The 14,417-nt window shown below is 41.1% G+C and overlaps 1 protein-coding gene across 1 annotated transcript; it reads right to left on the reverse strand.

The window, feature by feature from the left end:
* Positions 1–2,634: 2,634 nt before the first annotated feature.
* phyhd1 (phytanoyl-CoA dioxygenase domain containing 1) lies at positions 2,635–13,866 on the reverse strand. The gene is made up of 11 exons (XM_063011719.1): positions 13,771–13,866; positions 11,237–11,395; positions 7,232–7,307; positions 7,096–7,143; positions 6,955–7,010; positions 6,771–6,833; positions 5,936–5,957; positions 5,606–5,734; positions 4,666–4,782; positions 3,207–3,333; positions 2,635–2,786 (listed from the first exon to the last, which is right to left on the reverse strand). Exons 1-11 carry the CDS (start codon positions 13,804–13,806, stop codon positions 2,741–2,743), a joined length of 879 nt encoding a protein of 292 aa, XP_062867789.1. The 5' UTR covers positions 13,807–13,866; the 3' UTR covers positions 2,635–2,740.
* Positions 13,867–14,417: the final 551 nt, after the last annotated feature.

The raw sequence follows: 14,417 nt of genomic DNA on the forward strand, positions 1-14,417 counted from the left end.
ATTTCTGCAAGTGTTTCATTATATCTTTTCATGGGACAACACTATAAACATGAAACTTGGATATAACTTAGAGTAGTCAGTGTACAGCTTGTATAGCAGTGTAGATTTACTGTCTTCTGAAAATAACTCAACACACAGCCATTAATGTCTAAATAGCTGGCAACATAAGTGAGTACACCCCACAGTGAACATGTCCAAATTGTGCCCAAATGTGTCGTTGTCCCTCCCTGGTGTCATGTGTCAAGGTCCCAGGTGTAAATGGGGAGCAGGGCTGTTAAATTTGGTGTTTTGGGTACAATTCTCTCATACTGGCCACTGGATATTCAACATGGCACCTCATGGCAAAGAACTCTCTGAGGATGTGAGAAATAGAATTGTTGCTCTCCACAAAGATGGCCTGGGCTATAAGAAGATTGCTAACACCCTGAAACTGAGCTACAGCATGGTGGCCAAGGTCATACAGCGGTTTTCCAGGACAGGTTCCACTCGGAACAGGCTTCGCCAGGGTCAACCAAAGAAGTTGAGTCCACGTGTTCGGCGTCATATCCAGAGGTTGGCTTTAAAAAATAGACACATGAGTGCTGCCAGCATTGCTGCAGAGGTTGAAGACGTGGGAGGTCAGCCTGTCAGTGCTCAGACCATACGACGCACACTGCATCAACTCGGTCTGCATGGTCGTCATCCCAGAAGGAAGCTGACGCACAAGAAAGCCCGCAAACAGTTTGCTGAAGACAAGCAGTCCAAGAACATGGATTACTGGAATGCCCTGTGGTCTGACGAGACCAAGATAAACTTGTTTGGCTCAGATGGTGTCCAACATGTGTGGCGGGCCCTGGTAAGAAGTACCAAGACAACTGTATCTTGCCTACAGTCAAGCATGGTGGTGGTAGCATCATGGTCTTGGGCTGCATGAGTGTTGCTGGCACTGGGGAGCTGCAGTTCATTGAGCGAAACATGAATTCCAACATGTACTGTGACATTCTGAAACAGAGCATGATCCCCTCCCTTCGAAACCTTTCCAACAGGATAACGACCCCAAACACAACCTCCAAGATGACAACTGCCTTGCTGAGGAAGCTGAAGGTAAAGGTGATGGACTAAACCCAATTGAGCACCTGTGGCGCATTCTCAAGTGGAAGGTGGAGGAGTTCAAGGTGTCTAACATCCACCAGCTCCGTGATGTCATCATGGAGGAGTGGAAGAGGATTCCAGTAGCAACCTGTGCAGCTCTGGTGAATTCCATGCCCAGGAGGGTTAAGGCAGTGCTGGATAATAATGGTGGTCACACAAAATATTGACACTTTGGGCACAATTTGGACATGTTCACTGTGGGGTGTACTCACTTATGTTGCCAGCCATTTAGACATCAATGGCTGTGTGTTGAGTTATTTTCAGAAGACAGTAAATCTACACTGCTATACAAGTTGTACACTGACTACTCTAAGTTATATCCAAGTTTCATGTCTATAGTGTTGTCCCATGAAAAGATATAATGAAATATTTGCAGAAATGTGAGGGGCGTACTCACTTTTGTGATACACTGTATATATATATATATATATATTTACCTCATATTGGATTTAATAATCACAACAATGACCAATGAGTCAAAGAATATTAGTAATTGTTTTCTTTAATAACACTGTGTTCGGTATTTAATCATTTCATGATTTGTCCAAAAAAATCTTTGGTTTATGTAAACATTCATCATTGATTATGATCATGGTTCAGGTTCTTGTCAAGCTTTACTTAGAACTAAAATATTATAAGCATTAAAATTAAATTAAAATGTTATAAACGTTGTATGCAAGCAGCTTAGCGTTCCATCATTGCTGTGTACATTATAGGTTTCATAGATTCAGATGATTAGATCATTAGCTCAGAATATTCTTACCTATTAAAAAACGTAATATAAATCTAGCTACACACTGATCAGCCATAACAATAAAACCACCTCCTTGTTTCTACACTCACTGTCCATTTTATCAGTTCCACTTACCATATAGAAGCACTTTGTAGTTCTACAATTACTGACAGTAGTCCATCTGTTTCTCTGCATGCTTTGTTAGCCCCCTGTCATGCTGTTCTTCAATGGTCAGGACTCTCCCAGGACCACTACAGAGCAGGTATTAATTGGGTGGTGGCTCATAAGACACAGCAGCGCTGATTGAGTTTTTAAACACCTCACTGTCACTGCTGGACTGAGAATCGTCCACCAACCAAAATATATCCAGTCAACAGCGCCCCGTAGGCAGCGTCCTGTGACCCCTGATGAAGGTCTAGAAGGTGACCAACTCAAACAGCAGCAATAGATGAGCGATCGTCTCTGACTTTACATCTACAAGGTGGACCAATTAGGTAGGAGTGTCTAATAGAGTGGACAGTGAGTGGACACGTTATTTAAAAACTCCACTCATACCAGCACAACACACACTAACACACCACCACCATGTCAGTGTCACTGCAGTGCTGAGAATGATCCACGTCCCAAATAATACCTACTCTGTAGTGGTCCAGTGGGGGTCCTGACCATTGAAGAACAAAATGAAAGCAGGTTAAAAGGTATGTAGAGAAACAGATGGACTACAGTCAGTAATTGTAGAACTACAAAGTGCTTCTATATGGAAAGTGGAGCTGATAAAATGGACAGTGAGTGTAGAAACAAGGAGGTGGTTTGAATGTTATGGCTGATCGGTGTATGATTAAGCAGGTTTAAATGAAGCTGGATGTATTTGTAGTTTTAGGTGTAGAGTGATGGGAAGGGAAGATCATCCGTTGGCTGAAGCCTGTGTGCGATAAAAAAAAAAAAAAAAAAAAAAAAAAAGTAAGATTGAGGAAAAAATGAATCCAGGTTTGATACATTACTTAATCAAAATATATGGCACACAGGGGCCTCGATATTCCTGAGTTTGGCCTCATTCTAGTTCTTGGAAAAGTGTGCCAGCCAATCACTCATGCGGTTTGATTCTAGTGGCTTTTTTGTAAATATTGCGTGCGCTACAGTGACATTCCATCAATTATTGACAAAAAACTCTCCACAAAGCTGCTGGATATAGAATTAAAATATCTAGATGGTATGATTCCAATAATTCCTAATTATTTTATTTGAATCTTTTATGCCATTTGAGATCTCAAGGATTCATCCACTACTCAAAATCACACACACAGTCTTCATTACCCATCATGAAGAAGCAATGCGTTCTCACCAGTTCTCAGGGCTCCAGCGCGCGTTCTCGGACTCCATGATGTGGAACGCGTACACGTGACGTGAGGCATCTGACGTGTTCTCGGCACTGCGGTGGACCACTTCACCGTGGATCAGAACCATGCCGCCTGCATAAAAAAAAAATGTTCAGGTGGTGCAGCTGTAAAAATAGCGCCTGCTGATTATTGCTATCGGCCGATCTGGCACCTAGACAGACAGATGTCATGATAAGAAGAGCATTTGGACCACCCACAGGCTGAGTGCCTAAACGAACAATGATTGGCTTGTTGTTCGGGGAAAGTACTGGAGGGGGTACCTCATAACTGATGAGGCGCCGACTGATGGCGCCTGCACAGAGACGGGGGATATTGTGATCAGGGTGTGACTCTCCGTGCGCAAAGCTGATCCACATATGAACTCGCCTCGTGCAGGTAAAAAGATGCAGTCGGCTAATGTACACCTGTCGGGGGGGGTGTTAGTCACAGCTCTCCTCAGTCAGGAGTGGAGGTCAGCATCAATAGAGAGAAAGTGTAATGCAATCAGGTAACTGAATATGACTAAGGGCATTTGGAGGTGCACTTGTTTGTGCTTTCTAAGTGCCAGTCCCAAGCCCGGATACAATAAAAAAGGTTGCATCAGGAAGGGCATATGGAGTCAATACGGGAGCAGCCGAAATACAGAAACGGATACAGATCATGTAAACAAAACCAGTTTAAACTAGGGAGGTTAATGATTAACCAGTTAACTAAAAGAAGTCATTGTTTGAAGAATGCTTTCAATTAAAATTTGCAGCGAGATAATCCTCTATCACACCAACACTGAGATTCTGAGCTCCCGGGTTCGAATCGGCTGGACGCCCTCTTGCAGGTATCCTTGGCTAATGCCTGCACCAGACAAAATCGCCCTCCAGTCTGCTGGGTGGGAAAAGACCGGACTAAGGGGTGGGGTTATCAACGCTGTGTAATGACCTTGGTTGCCCAGAGCGTGGAGATCAGGGTGTGGCTCTCCGTACACGAAGCTGCCCTCTCTAACAAATCCACCGAAGTGTAGGTAAATAAGAAGGGATTGGTGGACTGCACACACATCAGGCATATTGGTCCCCAGCAGTGGATTGGCTACTGTATATTGGGGGGAAAAAAGGGCAAATATGTATTTAAGAAAAAAAGCTGACGTCTGACTTTTACCAAGGGGGCGCTATAGATCTCTAAGCGGTAGAGCACAGGAGATGTGTTAATGCAGACTGTTACATCAAGTGCAGTTCGTGTGGATCTGTGTGAAATTTTATTTGCTTATATAAATAATTTGGATATTTTGCATCATGCTCCAGTATACTTGTTAAAACTACACTAATATTACCAGAAAAAGCTTGACTGCATCTCTGTGTTATGATGACAACGTTATTTAGCCCTTGTAACTGTTTTATATAGATTTTTAGTGCAGGTTACGTAGGTGTGACTGACCTTTTTTGACAACCGCCGGTACAAACAGAGCTTCATCATAATTCTGCTCTCGGCCAGTGAAGTCAGTCAAAGGGAACGTGCCTATAGGGGTCCGGACCATCCGCCTGCTGATTCCATCTTAAACACACACACACACACACAAAGTCAAAAAACCTTCCTATTCAAACAGTGGTACAAAATATAAACACGTTTATTTGTTAATGCACAACATAGTAATGGGGCAAGCAACCAAGAAAAAAGTCCTTGTATGACTAGTGTTGTAAATTGAAATTCATTTCCATCAGTTTTTGGCCTTGTCTGTAAATTGACAACTTGACAGGAGGCTCATGTTTACAGACTGAAGCAATTTGTGAAGAAACACATACTGTACATTAAAAAAAAAATCTTATATTATAATACAGGGGTGTCAAACTCCACATCTGGATTAGGGCTATCCTGCTGTGATTTTCTTGGAGGTTAAATTCTGTTTGGTGTCAAAATTCCAAATGTATACTGTACTGTATATTTATATTTACCACAGACACGGCCTCATAACACAAGAGACGTAGCATTTTTTTCTTCTTGGAGCACAAACTTGTTTGTACTGTCCCATCTTTTATTACATTACCTTCATTATGCTTAAATTTTTTCTTCTTGTACATTTTGGGATTATTTGTAAATGTTTCTCAACATCACTTGTTGGAAAACCCCGTCAGTTAAACGCTAATGTGGAAACACTGCCATCTAGCGGCGGGATGAGGTCACTTTGCGGGTCACAAGATCGGCATGCATTGTAGGAGATGCAGTTTGTGATGCAGTTTGCTCTCGCGGGCCACATAAAATGACATTGGGGGCCGGATTTGGCCCACAGGCTTTGAGTTTGACACATGTGATCTAATACCATTATATTGTCAATAATCTTTGTGTGTGTGTGTGTGTGTGTGTGTGTGTGTGTACTCACTCTTGTGTGAGCCGGGTATAAACCAAAGGCAGCCGTTATCAAGAGTTGCATCTTCCAGTGCAATCCACCCCCCCATCACCTTACCCAGGGGCTCTGTGTACAGAAACGTCGCATCCTGATGTGGAGTCACTGAAAATCAAGGGACATCACAGGTTCATTATATTTTTAGTCTGTGGCCTGTGTTAGCATATTTTACTCCATCTGGCCCCTATCAAGAAAGGTTTGAGCACCCCTGCAGGACGGGAGCAGTCTTAGAAATATTACATTTAAAGCAGATTTAATAATGATCAGACTAATAAGGGCTGAATAAGAAGATAATGTTTTACATACCTTTTCCACCAATGCCTGGTTGCTAGGAGAACAAGGAATAAATACATTTAATCAGTAAGAAACACAATACATGACCTGTTACTTCCAAGAATAATTCCAAGTTCTGAATTCTTGATTAACATGACATTAAAATCACCCCCTAATTTGCTGTCAAAACAGCTTGTCGTGACCTGTTGAGACATGGACTCTACAAGACATACTGTATGTGGTACCTGGAGCCAGGACATAACAGCAGGTCCTTTTACTTCTGTACGCTACAAGGTGGATTGCCCTAGGATGTATCCTGGTACCATAAGTAAATGATGCACACTTGATTTGGGAAAAAGGATTCATCAGAACAGTTGACCTTCCTCCATTGTTCTGATGTATTTATGCCCATTGTAGGTGCTTTCAACAGTAAACAGGAGTCAGCATGGGTAATCTGACTGGACTGTGACTATGTATCCCAGTACACAGAAGGGTTCAATGCACTGTGTGTTGGAACACTTTCACCTCATTACTAGAGTTGAACTGATCTGTAATTTTAATCACAGTGAATCTTCTGTTGGTTTATACGAGACGCCATAGACTCAATGTCCTCTGGCAGTTCTGATGTGTTTGTACCCATTGTAGGTGCAGCATGGGTAATCTGACTGGCCTGCGACTATGCAGCCCAGCACACAGAAGGGTTCAATGCACTGTGTGTTGGAACACTTTCACCTCATTACCAGAGTTGAATTGATCTGCAATTTTAGTCAGAGTGAATCTTCTGTTGATCCATACCAGACACCATAGAGTTTATGTTAACGGCATAAATGGTACTGTGTTTTAACCTTAAGATAAAAATAACTGATACCTTAAAAATGTACATGCTCTGCAAAACAACTGGACTTATCAGACCCAACTGTTTAGCCAACGTCTAGAGAGAGAAAGAAAGAAAGAAAATTAGGAATAAACAATGAGGATGAACACAATTAAATTTTGATAGTAACTCACTACAGTATATTAAAAGACACTAGATGAATCAGGAGTCACATTACCTGGACTTTAGGTGAGTGAGTGACAGATTTAAACAGAGGCTCGTGAGCATGGAGAGCTGAGAGAGACAGATAAAGAAACAAACGTACTATGTAACAGGTAACGATAAACGTAGGAAAAAAGAAATACAAAAATCCACCTACCATGTCCAATTTTGTTCAGTGAACGTTCTCTTGGGATGATAAACTCTCCTGTAAACCAAGACATATACAGTGTAAGGACAGAAACCTAAAGCATTATATAAGTCTTCATAAAGAACTTTGCTAAGGCATCACAAACCTTTATCATCAAAAACTCCTTTTTCAAAGAAAAATCGGATTTTGTCTCCACTCGTGATGAAGTAATCTGCATTTCCCTGGAGAACAGCAGACAAAAACAATGTGACTTATGGGTGACAGTGAAAAGCTGGTGGCTCACAAAGACGTTAGGTGAATGGTACCATCCCTGAACTTAAAATGATGATTTCTTTTTAAACAAATGAACTTATTTTGGACAGTATTTTGAAATCTGTTAGGAACGCCAATGAGAAGTGAGTTACAATGGTCAAGACAGGATGTGATAAAAGCATGAACCAGAGTTTCAGTAATTAGATTGTTGCTTAAATCACTGTTGACTAATTAGAATCTAATTTAAATCAAACACTATATATATTGTTTTTATCCATTTTCTTCCACGTCCAATTGCCCGATTGCGTCACGCTTCCTCTCCACTAATGCCGAACCCTGATCTGATATAAGTAGAACTAAGCTAACCCACGCCCCCTCCGACACGTGAGCAGCAGCCATATGCATTTTGTCACCCATATTAGGCGAGTGCATATATGCGAATCAGCCTTGTGAGCCTCAGAGACACACCCTGATCTGCACTCTTTCCCCGGCAGCTCATTAACTGGATGGTAATTGCCAAATTTGACTCGCTAATACAAATGCCAGTGCTAAAAAATGTGGTTGCCTTTTAAACTGGTGGATAATGCTTAATGGAATCAGTTTGGGTTTCCACATCCTGATTCAGATTTAGATATTTGAGAAGAACCCAGTTCATATAAATGCTACAGTTAATAAGTTACCATACACTTGACAAATGACGAATGTCTTTGACTTTTATTATATCTACATACTGTATATCCAAAATATATGTATATACGATATATATTAATTGGTGTTTTTTATACATTTATTGTGGATTTTCTGCAAATGTGCTGGATCGAAAATAAACACTCAGCAGCTCATATATTGCGGCATGGTCTCTTTATTCCTCACTAACCATTATAATTAACTACACCTGGTTCCGTCTCTGGACCCGTTTGACCCCGGCTAGTTTGACTGCACCCACAAAAGTACAAGAAGTGATGGTCATTGCCAACATGAAAAGAAAACCTAAACTCCTTCCTTATGCTGAGAGGAGATTTAACACAACTATGTAAGAAAGAAACTCCTGCTTTTTAGAAGTGGGACCTCTTTCTTGCATGCCATCCAGCCCAAGTTTAACCCGATCTAAAGCTTGTGTGAATGTGGGCAGTGATACGAATTGAAACTGGTTATTTTATCACAGTTAGGGGATTTTTTCCCAACCTTGGCAGAAACCACTGAGTCATGTACTTTGTAGGGGGTGAAGAAACAGTCAGAGAGAAAAAAAACACAGCTGCAGTAATTATTAACATCCCGAGACTTTTGTTATATACACTATATGGCCAAAAGTATGTGGACACACCGACAATGATGCTTGATGAAATGTAACCAACTACAATGCAATCTACTACTTTACTCTTACCTGCATCTTTCCATACATTATGTTATTTTAGTTGCATAAAAAGAAAAAGAGAGAATAAACACACAGATTAATGTATTGCCTTGACTAGGGTTGCTTGTCCACCTTCTATTAAATGGTAATAATCTGTCCCAGTGGCACAGCCCATTTCTTCTATTTTATAACAATACGATTTGCACATGCAATTTTACACCCACAGCATGTCTATATTTATTTTAGTGATTGGTAGCGCTGCACTTGACCCCGACCCTTCACCTCGCGAGTGATAAGCCCATGAGTAGGTGGTGCCACATTGCCTGTAAGGGCTGAGTTTAACCTGTTCATGTAGGTCATTTGGTCATTAGGTGCTTGCCTGCCAATACCAACCGTAATCGTAACCCGAGTAAGATGCCAAGTGGATTTGAACTACCTCAGTACCTTGTCTGTGGGGGCAGAAAGCAGGAGCTTAGCTTGTGGATTAAGCTTTTATCTGTCCACCTAAGAACCTCGTGAGTCATTGTGAGTTCTTTTTTATCGTCCAATTGTCACGCTTCCTCTCCACCAATGCTGATCCCCGCTCTGATCGAGGAGAGGGAAGCTAACCCACGTCCCCTCAGACACGTGGGCAGCAGCCGTATGTATTTTGTCACCTACATTTTGACGAGTGCAATGCGGATCAGTACTGTGTACGGAGAGACACACCCTGACAATCCTCTTTTCTCGTCTCTGTGCAGGCGCCATCAATCAGCCAGCAGAGGTCGTAATTGCATTAGTTACGAGATAGACCCTATCTAGCTTTTAATATCCCACCCCTATCTGAACAACAGTGTCTAAAGTGCATGATGCAGAAATCAGGTTACTTCGCCGGGAGGCTGATTTGATTGAGCTGCTGCTCATATGGATCACACATCAACAAGATGCCCCCGGTCGGCAACAAAGGAGGGGAAGCTATCAAGGTGTTTTCAGCCTGCCATTGTTCTAAAATATCTCAATAATATCTTGAAAATAACAACAAACCCAATTCCGAAAATGGACTATGCACTCAATTCAAAGTATAAATTCCTTTTTTTTGCCACAGCTTCCAAACGTAGGGCAGGGCTCTAGAGTGCGACCAATTTGGTCGCACATGCGACCTAATTTCTCAATGGTGCGACTAAAAAAAATCTGAGGTCGCACCGGTGCGACCAGCCGTTCGAGGGGAAAAAAGTCTCAGCTACTCTGAAAGTCTCCCTGTGGTACAACAGACACACATCAGGCCCAAATCATGGTCTAAACCAATCAGAGACAGTGAAGGGCGGGACAATATTGTAGCGGCGATATGTGAGCGACATTCAGCTCAGCCAATCAGAATGCAGCACCAGGTTTATACATGTGCGTTTCGACGTTCAGTTGGTTTAGTTTTGTATATGAGACTCGCCGGACAGTCCCAGCATTAAAGTTCGGTTTCTGGAGCTAGACAGTGAAGTCTACCTTGTCGTGTGCTTTTATTCCCACACCTCCATCACCACACAGCAAGAGACCTGTAACATCCCGGACAGTGGTGAGCCGACCCTCTAGTAGCAATAGGCTAATGCTAGCGGTAAAGTGCGGCGATAGCGAAAGTAAAAACACCACAATATTTTCGTTAAGTAAAATATAAAAATAACTAAAAGACAGTGAAATATTAGAATAAGTGTACCGCAGTAAGTGCACCGCAAGTGATTTTGGGAATCTGTGTAAAAGATCCAGTAAAGCCGATAATATAATGCACTGCATTTAAGATTACACTCTAACACTCTAATGCCCCATACACACACACAAATATACAGTATATATACATATAATTTTAAATATACACACACATATAAATAGATAGACACACATACATACACACATTTACTCTATTATTATTGTTATAATTTTTATAATAGTGTACTATAATTAGACTATAATACTATAATTAACTGTAAAGACCATGGGAAGACCATGGCCGGCAATAGTATATTTGTGACTGGTTCTAATACATTTCGAATTGAAAGGCTGAAAAGCACAATGCATCTATAAAACACATTACGTGCCCCAATAAATGCACTGCCCAAGTGTCCCCTCTCCCCACTGCCTTTCAGCGGCAGGCAGCAGCAAACAGATCATCAGAGGAGGCCATGTTGACCAGATTGTTAGTTAATCATTTACAAGTCAATATTGCCTATATGGACAGCGAAAAAAAAAAGTGAACCTGTAAAACTGCGGTGTTAAATGCGATGCGGTCGAAAATTAGGGTGCACCTAACTTTTGTGCTGGTGCACCTAAGAAAAAAAGTTAGGCGCACCAGTGCAACCAGTGCAACAAGTTAGTCTAGAGCCCTGTAGGAGAGAAAAAAAACACCTCGCCAAGTGTTAATCATAGTGGTAGCTCTACTATACTTTGGGTTGTGTCAGCCAGTGGTACAGAAAACATTGCATGGGTGGCTGGAAGAATGGACACCAGTAAATGTAAGCAAACTCTGGAAGCAAATCTTAAACATTCAGTTAAGACGTAAATGAGAATAAATCAGATTACCTGGCTCTTTAGCTGCTCATCATGATCAGTGGAGAACTGAGTGCGACAGTGTGCTGGAACGTCCATTCTCTCCACAATTTCACTCATGCGTTGCCGCAGCATGTCACATTCCTCGTGGCTGAAAAACCCTTCCAGCAAAAGATAGCCATCGTCACGGTACTGCCATTCAAACCAAGCCATGATGTGAGAAGAACGTCATCAATACACAATGTCAAAGCTTTCAGGACATACATTGTGGCATACATTGTTGAGACAAAACATTAGGACCACCTGCCTAATGTGCTGAGATGTGGACTCCACGGGACATCTGAATGAGACATGTGGTCTGTGTTACACAGCCCCATACACAAAAGGGTTCCATGCACTGACGTGTCGTGACATTCACCTCATGTGAATCTGAACCAAAGTAACCCTTTGTTGTCCTCTGGCATCAATAAGTCTTGGCTGCCAAACAACTGTTTGATTCGTGGCTTGTCCCTCCTCAGACCACAGTTAGTGGGTACTCACCAAGACTGGCTGTGAGTTCATTCAACTCAGTGGTCCTGCCATATTTACATTTGAACCAATTTGCCACATTTGAACCAAAGCAACCCTTTGTTGGTCCTGAACACCACAGCCTTCATATCCTCTGGCATCCTGGCATCAATAAGTCTTGGCTGCCCAACAACCGATTGATTTATGGCTTGTCCCTCCTCAGACCACAGTTAGTGGGTACTCACCAAGACCGGCTGTGAGCATCCCTTGCTGTTTCAAACATACTTCAACTCAGTCGTCCCGCCATACATTTTGTTGGCCCTTTTTGAACATACTCAGGTCTTTATGTTGGTCGTTTTATCTGAACTCAGTATATGTACTAGGAGTAACCATCATCAGCCCAACATTTAATATATTCTTGACTGTGACGTGCATGATTGCTACAAAATAGGCATCACCATGCACATTTTTTGGGTGGGGCTGGTCCTAATATTTTGGCTGTTCAGTGTATATGCCATATACAAATGGAGTGGGATTCAGTTCTTTGGGCACTGATGTTGGTCAAGAAAGTCTTAACCTTTCTTTTGTCACATTTATTGTACAAATAAAACTTTTTCCAGCTGAAATTTACATATTACAGGCCTCAACATCAAGGGAAAATAGCTTGTGATCAATTATAAAAATATAATTAGTACAATACTTGATTTGATAAGAGTAACCATTATGAACAGATGCAACCAACCCCCTACCAGATCACACTCCACCACCAGACATCATTTGTAAAGGTTTTGATATCTTCAAAGCTAAACCAGCTATTTCCTGAAGATGCCACTATTAGTAGTGAATTTGTGCCATGAAGAATTTTTAAACTGGATGACCAAGTCAGGAGGACATTGTTCAGGGAAACTACCAAAAAGCTAATGGCAACATTAAAGGACTTAAAGGGAGATTTGTGGGTCTGTTTGTGGTTTATTATTTTTAAAAGAAATACACTATGATTTTGATGAGTTTCTTACATTTACTGTGACTTATTTAATTGCAGACAGTATGAACCTGAGATTTCATATTGACAAAACGTCTTTTAAGTGTGGTGAAAAGCAATGGCAACGTTACAAAGTGGTAAATGCTATACGGTCCCAACTTTTTTGGACTGTGTTGCAGGCCTGTAATGCAGGAATGGATGTTTATTAATAAATGGAATGAAGTTGAGCAGATAAAACAAGAAATATCTCAAGTTCATCCTGTCTGCAATCAAATAAAAGTCAAAGTAAATGTAAGGAACACTGCATTTTTTATTTATTTACATTTTCCATACTGTCCCAACTTTTTCTGATTTGGGGTTGTACAGTGTGATCTGCTTTGGAGCTATATTTGCACAATACATGTAGTTTGGAATGTTTTGGGGTGGGGGATGTGTGGCTTTTAACTGCAGGAGTATGAACAACTCTTAATTCTGCACTCATTAACATTGCACAGCTGTTTTATTTAGTTCTCTATAACAGTACATTATTGAACTGGTTCTTTTTATTTCTTTATTTAGTTATTTCCATGAATTTTGAACATAGTGATGCCCATCAATCAAATGTCAGAGAAGTTTATATTTGTATGCTTGGGAAATATTGTTTTAGTTGCTTCTTTATTACAATGCAATTAAAATAGAAATAAAACTGAACTTAAACTATTCAACTTTTCTCGAATAGATTAAATAAACTGCTCTGGAGTTTAGAGTACAAATCTTGAGTTCTCGCCTATACTGTACAATGTTGAGAATGATCTGGAATGCCAATGTTTCTTGTTTTACAGAGCAGTTACATAACACACACACACACACGCTGAACGCTGCACGAGCGCGCGGTGATTCATTTAAACAGCAGAATCGCGCGCGCCTCAATTAAACGGGTAAATAAAACGGAACGGCGTGAGGCGCTCCATCTTTCGGTTGTTTAAAAGCGTTTTTTACAACTATTTTGATTTATATGTCGATGTTTCACTTTAAAATACGTTGTTAGAGGGTTGTTGCTCTCATATACGTCGAAAAAAGTCGGTTTTGACTCACTCACCTTTTGGACGTCGTGCTCCGTTAAAATATCCATCATTCAAATCTCTAATATAGTCGTGTACTGAGGAGTAAATGTGTGTGTGTGTGTGTGTGTGAATCATCCGGGTACCTGACTCTTCCCCCTGTAGCTCATGTGATTTCGACATGTTCACTGTAACTATGGTAATGCTATGATTGGATTTGGGACTTGGCTGTGTCCTAATCCACACACTCTTCTAAGTAGGGCGCTTCAAGTGATCAAGAAATCCCTAAGATTTTCAAGCAGTGTTTTTCTGGTAGCGTAAAATGATTCAGCAGAAGGAAAAATACTCACAGGTCTGTAATGCCTGTGAGTAAAAAGACGTGCAAGTGAGGTGTATTGGAGACACTAAATTGTCCATGACTGTGTGTGATATAACCTTGTGAACTGATGAATCTTGTGTAACGAGTAACTACAGTTCCTGTCATGAATGTAACCAAAGTGTAAAATATGACGTTAAAATCCTAATAAACAAACATAATAACATAACATAACTTTTTTTGGTGTCTGCAGAGCATCTGATATGTACTGATAAGCCAAAACATCAGGACCACCAGCCTACAAATCTGACCCGCTATGGCATGGACTCCACAAAATCGATACCAGCAGGTTTTTCTGTTCCTCAGGTA

Source organism: Trichomycterus rosablanca, chromosome 16 (assembly GCF_030014385.1).
Source record: "Trichomycterus rosablanca isolate fTriRos1 chromosome 16, fTriRos1.hap1, whole genome shotgun sequence".
NCBI lineage: Eukaryota > Metazoa > Chordata > Actinopteri > Siluriformes > Trichomycteridae > Trichomycterus > Trichomycterus rosablanca.